Below are 17,581 nucleotides of genomic sequence, written 5' to 3'. Positions count from 1 at the left end.
CAGATTTGAGCAGCTTGGTGGTAGAGTGGTGCTCTACAACTGAAACCAGCGGGTACAGCAGTTAATATGATGAGGGTGAAGTCTGCTATGATAAAGCACAGCCACAGACTTGTGAGGTTAAAAAGCCAGGGAAATTGGAGCGCTGTTTCTCTAACAGATATTAGCTTACCAAGAAGCCAGCCATCGCACAAGCTCTAGTCTGAAGTCTGTTTCCTCTGCTGCTGTCTGAGAATAATCATGGGTTAAGCTAGGCCATTAAACTACGTTTAACGGGTGCACATGGGCGCGTGCAGACGTGCACGCATCCGCCTGGGTGACAGCAGACTGCTGGGCGAGCGCTGGCGCTTTGGCATGGGATCAACTTTGACCAAAGAAATGCACAGACCTGGTTGGTTGTTTAAGTTGACCAAAATGTGGCCATATTTTTCCAAATATGGAGATGTCTGACATCATAGATGTTTGACATCATAAACCACATGAGACTGACACAATATGTCCATGCATTGGGAATTGCCAGATATGGGCTTAATATTGATTGAATAACCCTAACCCTTAATATTGATGACATCAGGGATCTCCATATATGGGCATAAAAGGGACAAGGACAGAATTCATTTGCAAGTGTGACTATTAATGACATCAGGGATATCCATATATGGGCATAAAAGGGATTGTATGATGTCAGGCGTGATAGACGTCATAGGTCTATGATGTCAGACGACAAGGACGGAAAATAATTTGCAACATCATTGTATCACGCACTGTGACTCACGCACAGGATCTGGAGGTTTTTATGGTAAATGTCAAGTCCGTAAAATGTAAGAAATTCTTTGAAGTAATAGACTTTGCGTCGGGAAAAGGATTTGAAATGAATATTGGTGTGTTTTTAACGGAGCCATTGCAACGTAATTTAGTTTTTCTGCTGTAAAGATATGAATGAAAATAATGTACTGTATTATGTCTTATGCTCTAATAATCTCTCACTCACCTACTGGTAGCCTAGAACAGCAGCCTGGCTATCCATCCTTGTTCTGTGTGGACAGTCTTTAAGCCTGTTGTTCTTGTCACTCTCCTGTGGTGCTACACGTTAGGTTGTTTTATTATTCACTCTGGTGCAGAACCCCAAACATAAACAAAACACAATTTTATTCCTGTTAGTTCCTCATGACAAGGTATTAAAAGGCTGGATAATTAGATCTTTTCCTCCGGTGTTAAGGGAACCATAAATTGGAAATGACTGTGCCAGTAGGTTTTTGGCCTTTATGATTCACATAAATGATTAAACTATTATGGTGTATCAGTGGACATAATTGTGTTTTTTTCATTAAAGTTATACCATGTAACTTTTTTTATAAAACAAATCTTAAAATTGTCCTAACTGTTAAATCGCTAAAGTTTTAGAACCCCCAATCTGTTATTTTCAGCTTCTGAAGCCTTCTCTTTATATGTTTTCTATGAGTTGTGAGGGGGGGAGAATTTCCCGGCAAAATGATGTCATCTCCCACATGATACACTACCGGCCAATCACAGCGCCGATCATACACCACCGGCCAATCACAGCGAGTCTTGCTGTCTCTAAAGGAAGTAGCTTCCCTCAGCAACTGTGTTTACATTGGTGAAGGAATCTTGCCTGCTACTCCCTCAATCCTGGTCTAAAAATGATGGGAGACGGCTCTACGGAATCGTATCGGCGAGGCGGAGGTGCTCGCGACGGCCGGGGGGGTCCGCGGACCCCCGTTCCGGTGGTCCGCGGCGACTCCGGCCGAAAAAAGCAATACCGCTACTGACCACTAGTTGAGCAGCTTCCACAGTACAGCTTTAACTACTTCAGAGACATAGCACAGTAAATTGTGTGGAAATGTTATTTTATAACACTTGGTTCAGTATTTTATAGTTTGGCATCGCTAACTGTCAGTGCCAGACATGAGTTTGTGGCATGGCCCGTACACTCTCACACCACGTTCATTTTTATATGTCCCGAGAGTGTATGTGAACCTTCTTACGCAACCTTTTCCTTCTCACATTTTATACACGAGCCCTCTAGGGTCTTAATATCAGCCAAAGTGGTTAGCAGTGGTCTCAAACTTACACCCATGTAAAACCCAAATAAATTGTATTAGATTAAGGATCTCGCTTCTGTTCGTTCAACCACTTACTCAGATTATCATCATTATAACTGAACAATAGTTAAACCCTAGCATTTCTATTCTGGGGCAAGAGAGAAATGACTGCAGAGCAGAAAGTTTAATAAAAAAAAGTATTTTAAGCTGCACGGCTCAACAGTGTGATGAAAGTAAAGAAATAGCCAGCACACAATGAATGTCCTTTTCACATAGTATTTTATTTACCTCTCATGGACTGAGACAACCGACACGTTTCAAGCTCACAATGCTTTGCTTAATTTGTTACGCATTGTGAGCCTGTAAATCAGCTGTTGGCAAAGAGATTTGGTGTAGAGAATGAGAGGACAACATATAGAGCCCTCTTGGACACGGTCAACAAACTATATAAGATTTCAGTAGTTATGCCCCGTTTTCTTTTTTTGGGGGAAAAAAAGATGTGTGAATTTTGAAAATGTTTGAAAATGTATACCTTTAATGATCAGACTAGGAGGAGTGTGAGCACAGCTTCCGTAGAAACAATACGACAAACTTGCCTGGTACATGCCTCCAAAGAATCTATCATAAAGAAAACAAGTACTATATTGTGTTGCCATGTTAGGGCGACCACACTATGATGCACCGGACTGCTGGCCTAGGGGTCCGGGCACCAAAGGCTCCATTGCAGCCTGACAGTGCATCGCGGGTTTGTGTCCCGTTCACGACGATCTTTACGCTCTCTCTCCCCTTTCTCCTCTATAATCTATGAATAATCTATGAATAAAGGCAGAAATGACCAAAATGACCTGAAGAAGATCCAGAGCTGATCACCTATAATGATAAAATACCACAAAGGTTTAAACCATGATTTCCTTCTTGCATTATGCTAGATCAGAGGTCTTCAACAGGGGGTCCGGGACCCCTAGGGGCTCCTCAGAGTTACTACAAGGGGTCCTCCAAAATTTGTGTGATAGAAACTTGTTTTTTCCCCCCTTTTTTATATTAACCACTTGAACCCTGGCATCCAGAACTTTAGCAAAAAATAGCCGATCTACAAGCTCACAACGCCTCGCAGAGCTTTGGAGGGGGAAAAGAGAGGACTAAGTACAGTGAAAAGTCAAGTTTATTGAGTATTGACGGTTCAAGTGGTTAAATATCTGAAAATCCACATTAACATGAATCCAAAATATACTGATGATTGTGCTGTCAAACTATGAAACTATATGGAATCTATGAAAAGGTTGTGGGGGTCCCTGCTTCATCTCTCTCTCAACTAAGGGGTCCTTGGCCTGAAAACGTTGAAGACCCCTGTGCTAGATGTAAGATGAATTCTTAGTAGTATTAGATTATTTTTATTATATAATTTTTGTGGGCGTACGCTCACCCAATATGCCACTGCCTTATCCCTCATAAAAGCTCGACTGCACACAGTGCATCAGAAAAGAGTGCTAGTCCCAAAGTGCTAGTCCACTGTCCACTGAACGCTGGATGTGACACAGATCTGACTCAGGCTGGATTTGGCTGCCGGTGTAAATCCAGCCTTAGAGCTGGGGGGGGGGGGAGATATCGTCATTAATTCGGCCGTTCGGTGCCACCGAGATTTTGTGACTCCCCGATTCGAACCGAAATAAATTCGGTTCTAAAATTGTAGTATGTATCGGTCCCTTAGATTTGGCAGTGCATGAACCTCACCTTTGCTGCCAGGGCTTTAGTCCTGGTTTGAAATATTTTGCATAAGACAATAGCCACTCTGATCCCTCCTGCCAAGTTCACCAGCTGACACTCTCAATCTGGCCATGTAATTATGGCTGCCGCTCTGATTGGCTGGTCTCGCCACACTTGGACGCTCTGGAGTCCTGGAGCGGATAGGCTGCCAGGTGGGCACCAGGGGCGTCACAAGGGGGGGGGGAGTGGGACTGAGTTACTAGGGCCCAGAGGGGCCTCAAATATTTTATACTTTAGCTATTGAAAAATAGCAGACAAACAAGCTCACAGTGCACACTGCGAGCTTGTAGATCTGCTATTTTTTGAAACGTCGTGAAAATGTGTGCAAATCTTTGAATATATCTATTTTTTTAAGCGAACGTTTGTAACTCAAATGTTGCTTCACATGAAAAGGTTTGAGCACCACTGACATAGAAACATAGTTTTTTTTTAAAACGTAGAGATTTAGATTTACATTTACATTTATAGAATCGATTTTTCAAAAATAGCAGATCTACAAGCTTGCAGCGTGGCACGCGCTGAGCTTGTATTTCTGCTATCTTTCAGTAGTTGAAGCACAAAATAAGCGTAATAATGCGTTCCCAGTCTAAATGGGTTAAACCCCTTCCCCCTATGAAGAACGTTCATGGGGGCCCCACAGTGAATCCTTGTTCCCAGGGCCCAGAATTTGGTGCGACACCCCTGCCACACGCAAGCACATAACGGTGCTTGCGTGTGGCAAATTATAAGGTTTTAATGATCAGACAGCCATAGTTCTATAGTTCTCTGCTGTGCTCCAGGTAGGGATGGGACTATATGAAAATTTCATATCACGATTATTGTGACAAAAGAAACCGTGATTTACGATATTATCGGAATAATCATAATCCATTGTCCTGGGGCGGAACATTTGGCAAAAAATAGCAGATTTACAAGCTTGTAGATCGGATATTTTTTGGCAAATACATTTGATAGAGAGTGGAAAAAAAAGAAAAATAATACGTTATCAAGTATCAAGTACGTATATTATAAGTAGCTTTTACCAATTATAGAGGGTTTACGGGGTACTGGATATGCAGCTCAGCAAATAAAAGGTGAATTGATCCAGTACATGACAGCTAGAGGACGATATCACGATAAATTAAATCTCCACAATACGAGTGAGTGTTTTTTATCACAATAAACGATAATATCGCTTATCGTCCCACTCCTGGCTCCAGGATACAAGGCTCTCCCCATGTCACCGCTCGCTCTTTCCCACCTGCTGAGATTCCCAGGAGTGGGTCATTGACTCAGCCTCCCCTCTCTGCCAGGCGCTAATGGGCCACAGTGTGCTGTTTAGCATTGAAGAACTTGGTGTTTACACTGGGCTTTTGGCCACATAAGCTCTATTTTAAAAGAAATTGCTAAAATAGCCGGTTTACAAGCTACTATAAGCTACTATAAGCAACACATTTGTGAGCTTGTAGATCTGCTATTTTCACTTTTTTTGTAATGTTTAAAAACAAAACTGGATAGTTTCATAGTAAGGTTACTAAGAGAGCTTGTGTGGGCGTGTGTGTGTGTGTGAGAGAGAGGGGGGGAGCAGGACGACATTGGAAACGTATTTGTTCTGGGTTTAAAGTGGCTGTAAAGCAAAACATATATATACAATATGTATTCCCAGTTTGCCACACCACAGAGCTATATAGAGCTATAATATACTGTATCTAGAGAACGGACGGCCCTGCCCCCACCTAAGTTGCGTGCGTGTGCGCGTGTATGTGTGTGTGCATGCCCCCATGTCATGCCTGTAATGAAAGCCTAGCCTTGAAGAACCACAGTGGGAGGAACGAATAAAACTCACTCTATCTTTGTATTGCTGACTGCCCGGGAGAGCATTTCAAGGACTCTTTTTTTTTATCAAAACAATTTGAACAGGTAAAGTAAAAGGTAAAATTAATAGAGGGCAAAGACAACTAAAAGCAGCAGGCACTGCAATGTTTAGCCCCATCACAGAGTGAGGGGAGAATATGCTCACTTCAAGTTCCACAATAAAGTTCTGCATGTAGTTGCATTATGACTGGCAATGGCTCAGGGGTAGAGTAGCCGCCTTAGAACACAAAGTGTTCCCAGTTCGATCCCCGGCTCGCCAAGAGTTAGTGTCGAAGTGTCCTTGAGCAAGACTCTGAACCCTTGTTGCTTCCGATGAGCACGTTGGTGCCTTGCATGGTTTTCTCCACCATCGGTGTGTGAATGGGTGAATGGAATGCACAATCTCTGTAAAGAGCCTTGGATAAAGGTGCAATATAAATTAACCACTTATGTATATCGTGTTGCTGCTGTTGCACAGTCTTGCGGACCATGTTAAACCAACGTTTCGCTGCTTGTACAGTACATTTATGAGTCGGTGACAAATACATCCCTTGTGTTTCTTCAAAATCACTTTTTCTATAAATATATATATTATATCAAGTCACTTGTGATAGGGAGCAATGATATGGTTCAATTTGCCCATAGGCTTGTGGATTCAGAACTTTCTGCTGGGTAGAACAGAAATATTGGGCGCCACTCATTACATATTTGCTCTCGGCGTACCACTAGTTCGGCGTGAGGTGGCTTATCTATTCACTCCTACATTTTAGAAACCACTCCTACATTTTAGATTTCTTTTCATATTCTGAATTCTGATAAAACAGCGGGGTTTCTCGCTCCTTTCAGACAAACAAAATTGAGGACACTGACTATCTTAGATAAACCTTACCCCCTAAATATTTTTGCTCTGAAAAGCACTGGACCACAGCAACCTCGTTTGAGTAGTATTTCCTTCTTAAAAGTAGCTGCCCTCTACTTTTGATTAGCATATCTGTCAAATGCTGAAATGCATCAGAGCACAGGTGGCAAACAATTCAGTTCTGTTTGTCCATTGTCACGCCAGCAGCTTTCCTGGACGTGTCCTTTTCAGAAATATGCTGACAGAAATGCAAGGCTTCTGTAATAATTCCTAGAGAAAATATAAACTTGGCACAATCCATTGAGTCAAGAATGAAAAAAGAAACAAACTCATTTGAAGTTTTCCACATGAATAATTATTTAAATAAAGTCCACATGAATATTCCCTCCTGGTCGCCCCAGAATCCTCTCGGCAGACAGCAAGTGGAGGGTAATCATATGCCTCGCTAACTGAATACAAATGCCTCACACGCTTTTATCATCAGCTGAATAGAAGCTGCTAATTGCATGTAGAGAAGCTGTGCCACTTGTGTCATTCTAATATGCACGATGGCCATGCACAGTTTGAATTGTTTCTAAATCAAAATCCTTTTTGCAGGAATGTTGTAAACCCTTGACAGTCTTTCGCCATTAATCGTGTGGGAGGCTCTTGAAGGCTTTTTTGTTTTTATTAAACTAAAAGGAGTGAAAACCTGGATGACATTCTCACCTGTTCATTTGGTGATGGACCTTGCCATACCATTAAAGTCTCATTACATGGGATGAATGCAAGGTTGAATGTCAGCAAAGCTCCTCGAGAATCACACTTTGATTGTTGTTGTGTTTTTTGTAGAATTTGCTTATTAAATTACCTGAACCTTGAGTGGGCATTACACGTGTGTGTGTGTGTGTGTGTGTGTGTGTGTGTGTGTGTGTGTGTGTGTGTGTGTGTGTGTGTGTGTGTGTGTGTGTGTGTGTGTGTGTGTGTGTGTGTGTGTGTGTGTGTGTGTGTGTGTGTGTGTGTGTGTGTGTGTGTGTGTGTGTGTGTGTGTGTGTGTGTGTGTGTGTGTGTGTGTGCGCACATTACAGTTCTGCAGGGCCTGGGTCTGAGGAGGAGCTGGGTGCAAACAGCAGAAACAGACAGGGTCGTCATGGCAGAGAGGCTGGAGGTCCGGATAGAAGGACTGAGGAGCTGGAGAAGGTATTGTATTGCACAGTGTTTCCTCTGCATTTACTCAGCCTTACCAACATGAACTACTGTTGTCGTTGTAGAGCAGTGGTTCTCGGGGGTCCCCAAATTTTTTTGGGGGGGTCCCCAGATGATTAACTTAATGTCCAACATTCTTTTCCTCACTCAACAGTAAACAAACCAACATAAAGTTGAAGTGTCTACTCTAGAGGGTATCTGCAAATTTCTGAAGTGACAATTTAAAGGTGATACACCATGCTTTTAAAAAGTATTTATGTCATATTGTTTATGTCCCAAAAACGTTTTTCAAAAGGTTTGAGGCTAAATTACCACTCCTGAATAGAGAGCCTCTCTCATTTTTGAATGGCTCTCAGAGCATTTCAGCTGCAGTACCACCTTTGGCCTGAACTGCGCCACCCTCCCAAAATCCTTTTGAAAAAAAAATTTTTTTTGAAAAAAAAAAATCTTTTTGAAAAAAACAATTTTTTTTGAAAAAAAAAATCTTTTTGAAAAAAAAAAAAAATAGATTTTTTTTTTTTTTTGATGACGTCACAATCGGCAGATGACGTCACAATCGGCAGCAAATCTGAACAGCCTGTTTTGAGAACCCGTGGGATACTTTTAACCTTCACCTTCTCAAAACCAGAGAAAGACACAACGGTCAGAAATGGGACTTTGTGAGGATAGAAGGTGCTAGTGGGACCCCAAAAAAAGGTTTTAAAATAGGAAAAGTGAAATTTCATGGTGTATCACCTTTAAGGACTTTTTAATACCTCTAAAAATTACAAATTAAACATTGGACAAATTGTCAAATATTAGAGGCAGAAATTGTGAAAATAGCTAGCGTTGTGAGCATGTAGATCGGCTATTTTCACAATAGAACCGTGTTATACAGAGTGTAATGCCTCAATTCTTAGTGCTCGTAGGGTGGGGGGTCCTCCTTAAAATATGATTATTTTGGGGGTCGCAGCCTGAAAAGGTTGAGAAGCACTGTTGTAGAGGATGCGGTATTAACCACTTTCAACAACTTTGGACCGATCAGCGCGAAACTTTGCATGCACACCCCTAGTAGCTAAGGAAGACAGGTTTTTGCCAAATCTATGCCTACAAACCTCACTTTATCTCTGTACTCATGTGATCAAGTCATATCTATATCAACGCAATCCTGAGTTATTTTTTGTGTTCAATCTGTGTTTTTAGATATTTTAGTATTTCAGCATGCTACAACTGGTCATATGATGCATTTTGCATCATATGATGCAATAGATGATGCAACATCATGCAACAAATTATCATATGACCAGTTGTTGCATGCTGAAATACTAAAATATCTAAAACACAGACTGAACACAAAAAATAATCAGGATTGAAAACAACAATAAAATAAGATCTGGTTGTCCCAGAGTTGAGGTGGTCCTTTAAGGCCCCATATACACGAAGACGATTCACTGAGTCCAAAACGTTTACAGTACAGACGGAATCGTCTCAAGAAATGTGTGTGCCCACACAAAACTACTGAAAACGTCTCCAGAAACCACTGTAGTATATATGCCAGGCCTCTGAGTGGCGCTGTAACACAAAGTATCATGTCCATAGGAGGGGAGCCGTACACTTTGCTGTAAAAGACCTATCGCGCTCAGCAGTAGGACGAACGGAACGCTGGTGGGCGCTGACATGTTTGTTGTTGTTGGAGGAGCTTGGCGCATGCGGATTAACGGACATCTTGGGCTGTAACGTCATCGTTTAGGAAATGATGTGTTTTGGGTTGTACAGACGGAGACGCGAAGCTGGTGTCTTCAGATTTATTCACTCTGGGAACCAGTTTCAAAGATGTGTGTATTTGGACACCCAAAACGCCGGCTCCGTGTGGCAGACAGGTCTAAACGATTAGATAGATAGATAGATAGATACCTTTATTATCCCAAGGGGGAAATTCAGTTGTCCCGTTGTAGCACAGCAGTATACAGTTATTTACAAAGTTACAGAGAAGTAGGAAAAGATAGATAAGAGTAAAAAACAAGAGCAGTACAGTACCAATAAAGAGAAGGTGCATCAATAGAGGGGGCGAATTAAATATAAGTATATATACATAAAGTGTCTTACAAAAAAGAGACCAAAGCAGTCAATGCTAGTTAGTGCAACAAGTATCTCACTGTCATTGTATGCGGATTCAAGTACTGTGCGATCATTTTTGTATGGACGGCGACTAAAACAAATATTGAACCTTAAGTGCTGCTGTTGTAGTTGTTGCCATGTATCTCTCTTTCTCACACACACACACACACACACACACACACACACACACACACACACACACACACACACACACACACACATGCACGCACACACCCCAAGTACACTGATTTGCTTTACTTACTTTAATCTGATGACAGGTTTTTTGACGAATTTACTATAAAGGACCCCAATAGAAACAAGCCATAGGCTTTTTTTGGGTTTAAATCCTCTTTGCAGACCATGTACTTTCCTATGCTTTTGCTAATAAAGTATTCAATCAATCAATCAATCAATCAATCAGGTATTTATCTCATGAAATATAATTTGTTATTGTGATAATTTGACATGTAAAACATTAAAACTAGAGACCAGTTGCCAGGTTAACATCTTATAATATCTAATAAATCATGTCTGATTTGAAATACTGTAACCATTTATGTTTCCCTGCAACACAGACAACATGCCTTTATTGATAGGTATAGACAGTAGGCTGACAGGAAGAGAGATGGGGAGTGACATGCAGCAAAGGCCGTCGGGATCGGGACTCGAACCTGTGACACACTGTCAGGCTACACTGAGCCTAGGTGCCTGGACTGCTGCGCCAGCGGCCCAGGCCATCACTTTCCTTTTTAAGATTGTGACACAGTATGTACAGTCATTCAGAGCAGCTACGGTAGTCGAATAAAAATAAAAATCAAGTGTCACTTCGACACGAGCACTGTAGACATTCGGAGGCTTTCTCATTTGCAGCTAATTGAGCCTCAATTATTGAGGCTCTTAATGTTTAATTTGTTGCCATCAAGTCAAATTAGAGACCTGGCAGCAAGCCACACTTGATTCCAACTTTAACATTTTGCACTGTAAAGATATAGACGCACGTTAACATTAGAAGATGTTAACGTGCGTGATTGTGGCGCACACACAATCTGACACAGCTGACACCACGGACCCATGTCAGTTTAATCCCCCCTCCCACTTTGCAGGACATCGATGACATCGAAGAGAACGAGCTACTCGAATAGGAGAACACGATTCTGCTAAAGGTGGTGGGCTGATTGAGTATTGATTAGCTACCACTAGAACTGTAATAACTGGCATCTTTGCAAGAGCATTCATTACCTTGCCACAAACACGTTTAGAATCGGATGCTTCAGATAAGCAAAACTTATTTTAATAATGTAGCCTGAAGCCAAGGCAAAAGGAGCCAAATTCACAGACGGAGTGTCATGGAACAGCTGGCTGTCTGTTGCATCAACTCACAGTCAACTGATGTTTGTGTCAAAGCTAAGGTGTTCAATGTCAAATATTTGTTTTACCTTCATTTTAGGCACATTCGTAACAATGAACCGCAAGTAGAGATGGACCGATTGCAAAATTCTTGGCCGATACCGATCCACCGGTTTTATGAAGGTCTGACCTGCCAAAACCGATTTTTCCGATACCGATTTCTTTAGCTAAGAACTAGGAAATAGGGTTGCTCCAATACCCTTTTGTTTCAGGCCAAGTAGGCCTACAAGACATACTTCAATTTGAGTACCAATAAGCTAGAAGAACACTAATGCCAAACCAATCACAATAGTACAATATCCAAAATCACAGACAATATCCAGTCTAATATGACCGTCTGGACTAGGCAGGAGGAAAGCAGGTGACGCATGCTTTTTCCCCCCCTTCTTTTTGGAGACGACATTGACACAGGATTATGGAATATATCCTTACATTGCAAAGGTAATCGGCACCATCTGTATTCTGTAGGCTGCCTCTGAGCAGACTGGCTGCTACTTGCTAGTGTTTACGTCACAGGACCGAGCATCATGCTGTGCAGTGCAAGAGATACAATTGGCAGATTTTGGCATATTTATGTCAGTGACCTGCCGATCACCGATTTGGCCGGTTTGATATGATACCTGCCGATTTCTGATATTGGCCGATACCGATGTCCATCCCTAACCGCAAGCAAGAGAAGCCGGCACATTATATAGGCTACAGATTATAATGTGATAATACAGAGAATTTAAAGTTGTACCATGTAACTTTTTTTATAAAACAAATCTTAAAATTGTCCTAACTGTTAAATCGCTAAAGTTTTAGAACACCCACTCCGTGAATTTCAGCCTGTAAAGCCTTCTCTATATATGTAAACTGCGATCCTTGCCGGGGACCGGATCTCGCGCCAAAATTGCGTCATCACACTACCGGCCAATCACAGCGAGGGCTATACAACTGCCGGCCAATCACAGCGCATCTTGAAGTGGGGTCGCTATGGCAGCCATATTTGTTGTCGCCCGTTTGTACCATCCCTTCTCTAGGTAATTTCGCCTACCAGGCAGGGTGAAGGAGTCCGTATCTCTGGAATTACTGAACGCACAGGAACAAGGGACCCCTCAAAAGATAGATCTCAGCGAGGTGGAGGCAGACGCGGGGGTCTGAAGGTACGAAAAACGGCCGAAAGACGCGGACGCGACCGCGGTTTGCTATAGGGCTAATGACCACTAGTTGGGCATCTTACACAGTATAGCTTTAAAGAACTACTGCTAAATATTTCAACATTTTGAATCAAATGTAAGTTAAATTTGTTGTCCATGAAATAAGAATTAGAAGCATAGTGTGGGAGAAAAAAAAACAGATCTTCAAGATCAACAGAACCGATCAACAGAACCGCCGCCTTAATTTAAGGCCAAGTTATACTTATTCCACATAACGTTTGAATCTGTGTGTGTGTGTGTGTGTGTGTGTGTGTGTGTGTGTGTGTGTGTGTGTGTGTGTGTGTGTGTGTGTGTGTGTGTGTGTGTGTGTGTGTGTGTGTGTGTGTGTGTGTGTGTGTGTGTGTGTGTGTGTGTGTGTGTGTGTGTGCTCGTGCCATCATTGTCAGTCACTTTATATGGAAAAGATGGTGCCATCTATAACCATAGCCTAATGGTTTTTTGATCTGCCCTACTGTATAGCTGGACATTGTGAACATGATCTTTTGCACTGTATAGCATTGGCTCTTACTACTATTGAATTTTGATATGATTTATGTCTTCAATTGCAATCCAATAAAGCAATAAAGTCTTCAACGGGGGGTCCGGGAACCCCTAGGGGGTCCTCAGAGTTACTACAGGGGATCCTCCAAATCTTTGTGTGATAGAAACTTTTTTCTCCTTTTTTATATGCATGCACTTGAACCCGAGTGTCCATATTCTGAGAACTTTAGCCAAAAATAGCAGATCTACAAGCTCTCAACACCTCGCGCTGCGAGAACTACAGTATATGGAATCTGTTAACAGGTTGTGGGGGTCCCTGCTTCATCTCTCTCTCAACTAAGGGGTCCTTGGCCTGAAAACGTTGACGTTGTGTGTGTGTGCGCGTGTGTGCGTGCGTGTGTGTGTTTCAGGAGCTGGCCAGAGAGCGTCAAGAGAATGCCCGGCTTCTCAAAGCTCACGAGGACAAAGATGACCTCATTGGGAAACTGAAGGAGGAAATTGACTTGCTGAACAGAGTGAGTAGTCCTGCTTTCACTTGTTTTATAATGCTAGCACTCAGGCACGTGCACACATATACATCAAAGGGGACTTGAGCCCCTGCCCTTTTATCCGTCTGTAAAAAGTGCCCTCTCCAGACCATGAATGCAGTTTTTACTATGGTGAAAGAAATGCAAATGCTCTCTTTCCATGCCATACCTGAAGGCAGCATTCAAGATAATCGCCTTGTCCAAACTCTCCTGAACTTGAATGCAGCATCTTAAGTTGAAAGAATTGCCCTCTCTGTGTAGAAATCCAAGCCCTTACGCCACACCTCCAGTATTCACTTGATTATGCTTAGTTCAGTGTGGTATCAAGCACCAAAGATAGTCACAGCGCGACGCATTGTGAGCTTAGAGGTCTGCTATTTTCAATATATTCACCAAAGACACTTTTTTTGGGGAATTTCAGCCCCTGCCTCTAAGATTCTCTGCATGTCCCTGGTTATGTTGTTCCTGTGCCTCATATTATTTAATTGTTTTAGTGTCAGTCATGCTGATATTTGTGACATAATTTCTCCTTTCTACCATACATGCCTTGGTTGTCCTACACAAGCCACCACAATCTCATAAATAATGTTTTGGGGTGATCATTCGGCACAAGTGCCAATCAAAGTGATTGCACTGGCCAATCACAGGGCATCTTTTCCGGGACTTGGCAAAACACATAAAAGCATAACATCTGTTTAGCAGAGTGTGATGGCTTGTGTGGGACAATGATGACATGGATGTGTTTGTAATGACATCTAGTAACACATTCATGAAAAATAAAAACACTTTTGACCACAACAAATAGTGTAATAGCCATAGGCTTATAGGCTCCACTCTATGCTATGAGAGCTGCTGGGTTCAGCTGGGGGAACTGGACAACAAGGGCATTTCTGCCTAATAGACCCCATGGACAGTCTTTTTGGATCAATATAAGTAGGAAAATGAGCCTAGAAGTGATTTAGGGCGGAGTTGTCCTTTAAGAGCTGGTAGCTGCTAGGGGTGTCTTCAAAAATTCGACGAATCGACGCGTCGTTTTAAGCCCCCGGAATCGACGCCAATTGTTTGAGTCGAGCCGTCAAAAATATATTATTTTTTATCACACCGGTGCGGTATGAGAGCGCTGGACTGTCATGTTCTTCCTATTTAGTCCATACTTCCTACTGCTTGCAACTAGACTTAAAAATAAAACCAGTTCACGTGACTTGAAAGTTGCCTTGATCATATAACAAGGTGCTCTTATTTTGAAGTTTGAGAGGAAATGCGTCGACTTGTTGTTATTCTACTTGTTAAAGCTGAACAAGAAGCAGCAGCGCGATGCGCTTTCACTTTCACTCACTGTCGCTGAGTGGCTCTGTGGTGGTGGTCTAAAAGGCAGAGGACTGCGGTGGAGTAGAGGACTTCTTAAAAAGTTTTAGATTATGACAATTTGCTTGCATTGTGATGCAGCCGTGTGCCGCTCTGCATCGACGCACTGATGTTACATTATTGTTACCATTAGCCTACTTTGGTGTTGTTTTTCCTCCTGAGGGAATAGGGCTAAATCGTTAGCATGCTAGCGCTTTAGCCCTGTTCCTTTAGCCTTGGAGAGGCATACAATCATTACAACCAGGCAGTTTTCAAAGCAGAGAATCCACCAATCATAGTGGTTTACAACAGCTGTTGTACCGGTACTCTATCAATGCGTCGCGGTCGCGCCTCCTCTCAAGTCATTAAAGCACAACCTTTTTATTTATTTATTTTTTTTTTTTTTTTACACATAAACGATTCGTCGACGCGTCGGATTAACCCCCGCGACTCGAATCGACTTGATAAATCCTGAGTCGAAGACAGCCCTAGTAGCTGCCTAGTACAGTACAACCACAGTCTGATGCTGCGTTCAAACCTGGATAGTTCAAGCGGCGCGATTACATGCAAAGTGAATGCAAAGACGGGACGACGAGACGACGCACGGTGCGGCGCGAGTGGTCACTTCGGTATCTTCGCCCCCAGTTGGGAAAATCCAAGTGAAGTGACCTTCGCTTCCCCCCCATCGCATCCTGACAGCCAGTCTGCGAAATTGTTGCTTGATTTAAAAGAAAATCTATTTGTCTTTAAATATTTTTAAAACATTTTCCACATTAATGTTAAAAATAAATCATGCTTCTGTCCATTTTGAATAGCTTGTATACATGATTAGGTCTACTGTCAGCCTGACACTCAGCCTGAATTTACATTTCGTTTCACTCCATTATTCAGTCTGAAATCGCTTCCATCTGCAGCAGTTTCTGGTATGGGCGTTGCCAAAGAGGCAGTCTTCTGCGATTGGTTCACCGCCTGACCAATCACAACAGTAGCAAAGCAGATGACATAGTTGTTATTGGTGTTGTTATGTCTGGCTAGCCTGTTGCTTGCTACTTGCTAACCAAAGAAACAGGCAGAATAGGAGCGCTACGAACTAGTAATCAAACACAACAAAACATGTCTGCTACTGATGTTTCAGTCGATACGATCGCATGTTACTGCGGCGGGGGACGCGATGTTTATGTTTGGGAGTGTGCGGTACGGTCCGGCGGCGGCGCTGGGTTACTTAGAATCGCAAATGAGTTCTGGGAAAACCCAACCCACGCTGCTCACAAGCCCCGACTTCATCGATTTCACCCGAGGAAAACCTCTTCAATGAGAGCGTCACCAGACCTGAAACGCTGAAACAAAATTTTAAAGGGGCATGGCTAGAGATTCAGGGTCTGTAACCAGGCTAGTCTACTGTGCAATTGACAGATTGTTGATAGAATTGACTGGTTCTCAGTTAAGGTATGTTTAAAAATGGTAGTGGTACGGACACCCTATACTCACTGTACCTTGTGTTTAAAATAATGTTTAATGTTTAAAATAAAAGCATGAATATATTTATACATAGAACACAATTTTACACATAAATATACATTATATGTTTTACCCCGCCCCCCCATCCTATGTGGTGGTACGGGGTCCCTGCTCCATCTCTCCCCATTTGTTTGGGGGTCCCTGGCCCCTGCATTAGACAATTGGCACTGGGTGAATGGGTTAGAGAAAAAGGTTTTTTTTTTTAAAGGAAAAGGATTGCCTACCCCAACCCCCTGGGATCGAATCCTGCTGCTGCTGCCACATTCTTTCCAACAACTTAATGTTTTTTTTTGTGAATAAAGTATAGTTTTTGACTGCGACGGAGCCACGCCGTCTCAATTGAACTTGAGCTACGAGCTCAGGTGAGCGAGTCGCTGTGCCGACCGTCACAAGGGGGGGTAAAGTGGGACTGAGTTACTAGGCCACCGAGTGCCATGTTGCAAGCTTGTAGATCTGCCATTTTTTGAAACGTTGTGAAAATGTGTGCAAATCTTTGAATATAATATGTATTTTTAAGGTGAACATTTGTAACTCAGGTTTTGCTTCTGGGGGGTCCCTGGAACTAAATATTTTGACATGGGGGTCTGTGGCCAAATACATATCATTTTGGGGGTCCTTCACATGAAAATGTTTGAGCACCACTGACATAGAAACATAGTTTTTTCAAAAAACCGTTTCACGATTTTTCAAAAATAGAAGATCTACAAGCTCGCAGCCGCACTGTGAGTTTGTATATCTGCTATTTTTCAATAGTTGAAGCACAAAATAATGCGTAATAATGCGTTCCCAGTCTAAATGGGTTAAACCCCCTCCCCCTATGAAGAACATTCATGAGGGGCCCGCTGTGAATCCTTGTACCCAGGGCCCAGAATTTGGTGCGACACCTCTGCTGCCGCTCAAAGTGATTACTGGCTAATCACAGCGCGTCTTTTCCGGGACTTAAGAATCTAGTTATATCACTCATGTTGAGTGTGGGGTAAGTGGTAGCCATTCACTTCCCCACCCAGATTCTTTGCAGCCGGTCCTGGGACTTGAACCGAGGACCCCCGTACCTTATTTCTCAGACTGTCAACAAGCTCCTCCTCATCTCACAACCACTGCCCCCTGAATTCTTGGTCATATAGAGGTTGGTGGTATAAAAAAAATGCAGTTCTTTTTTCAGCATCTCAGAAGGGGAACTCAGCAGGGGGCTAAAAGAACTGAACGCCTTTCATGTCTCAAATATTTTGAGAAGTCAGATCACAGCCCTTCCCACTGAGGAGACATTCCAACCCAAACAAGAGAGCAGCCCCCGGCGCCACAAAGACA

The 17,581-nt window shown here is 42.6% G+C and overlaps 1 protein-coding gene across 1 annotated transcript in view; it reads left to right on the top strand.

Annotated features, from left to right (window-relative positions):
- LOC308309004 (uncharacterized protein) overlaps positions 1–17,581 on the top strand; it is a 93,412-nt gene that overhangs the window by 69,462 nt on the left and 6,369 nt on the right. The window contains exons 6-7 of the mRNA XM_080754459.1: positions 7,584–7,695; positions 13,295–13,399. Of these exons, the coding sequence (XP_080610585.1) occupies positions 7,584–7,695; positions 13,295–13,399 (217 nt within the window). The remainder of the gene's footprint in view (positions 1–7,583; positions 7,696–13,294; positions 13,400–17,581) is intronic.

Source organism: Nannobrachium achirus (genome assembly GCF_963921795.1).
Source record: "Nannobrachium achirus genome assembly, chromosome: 23".
Classification (NCBI taxonomy): Eukaryota; Metazoa; Chordata; class Actinopteri; order Myctophiformes; family Myctophidae; genus Nannobrachium; species Nannobrachium achirus.
This window is presented reverse-complemented; position numbering and strand designations above follow the sequence as displayed.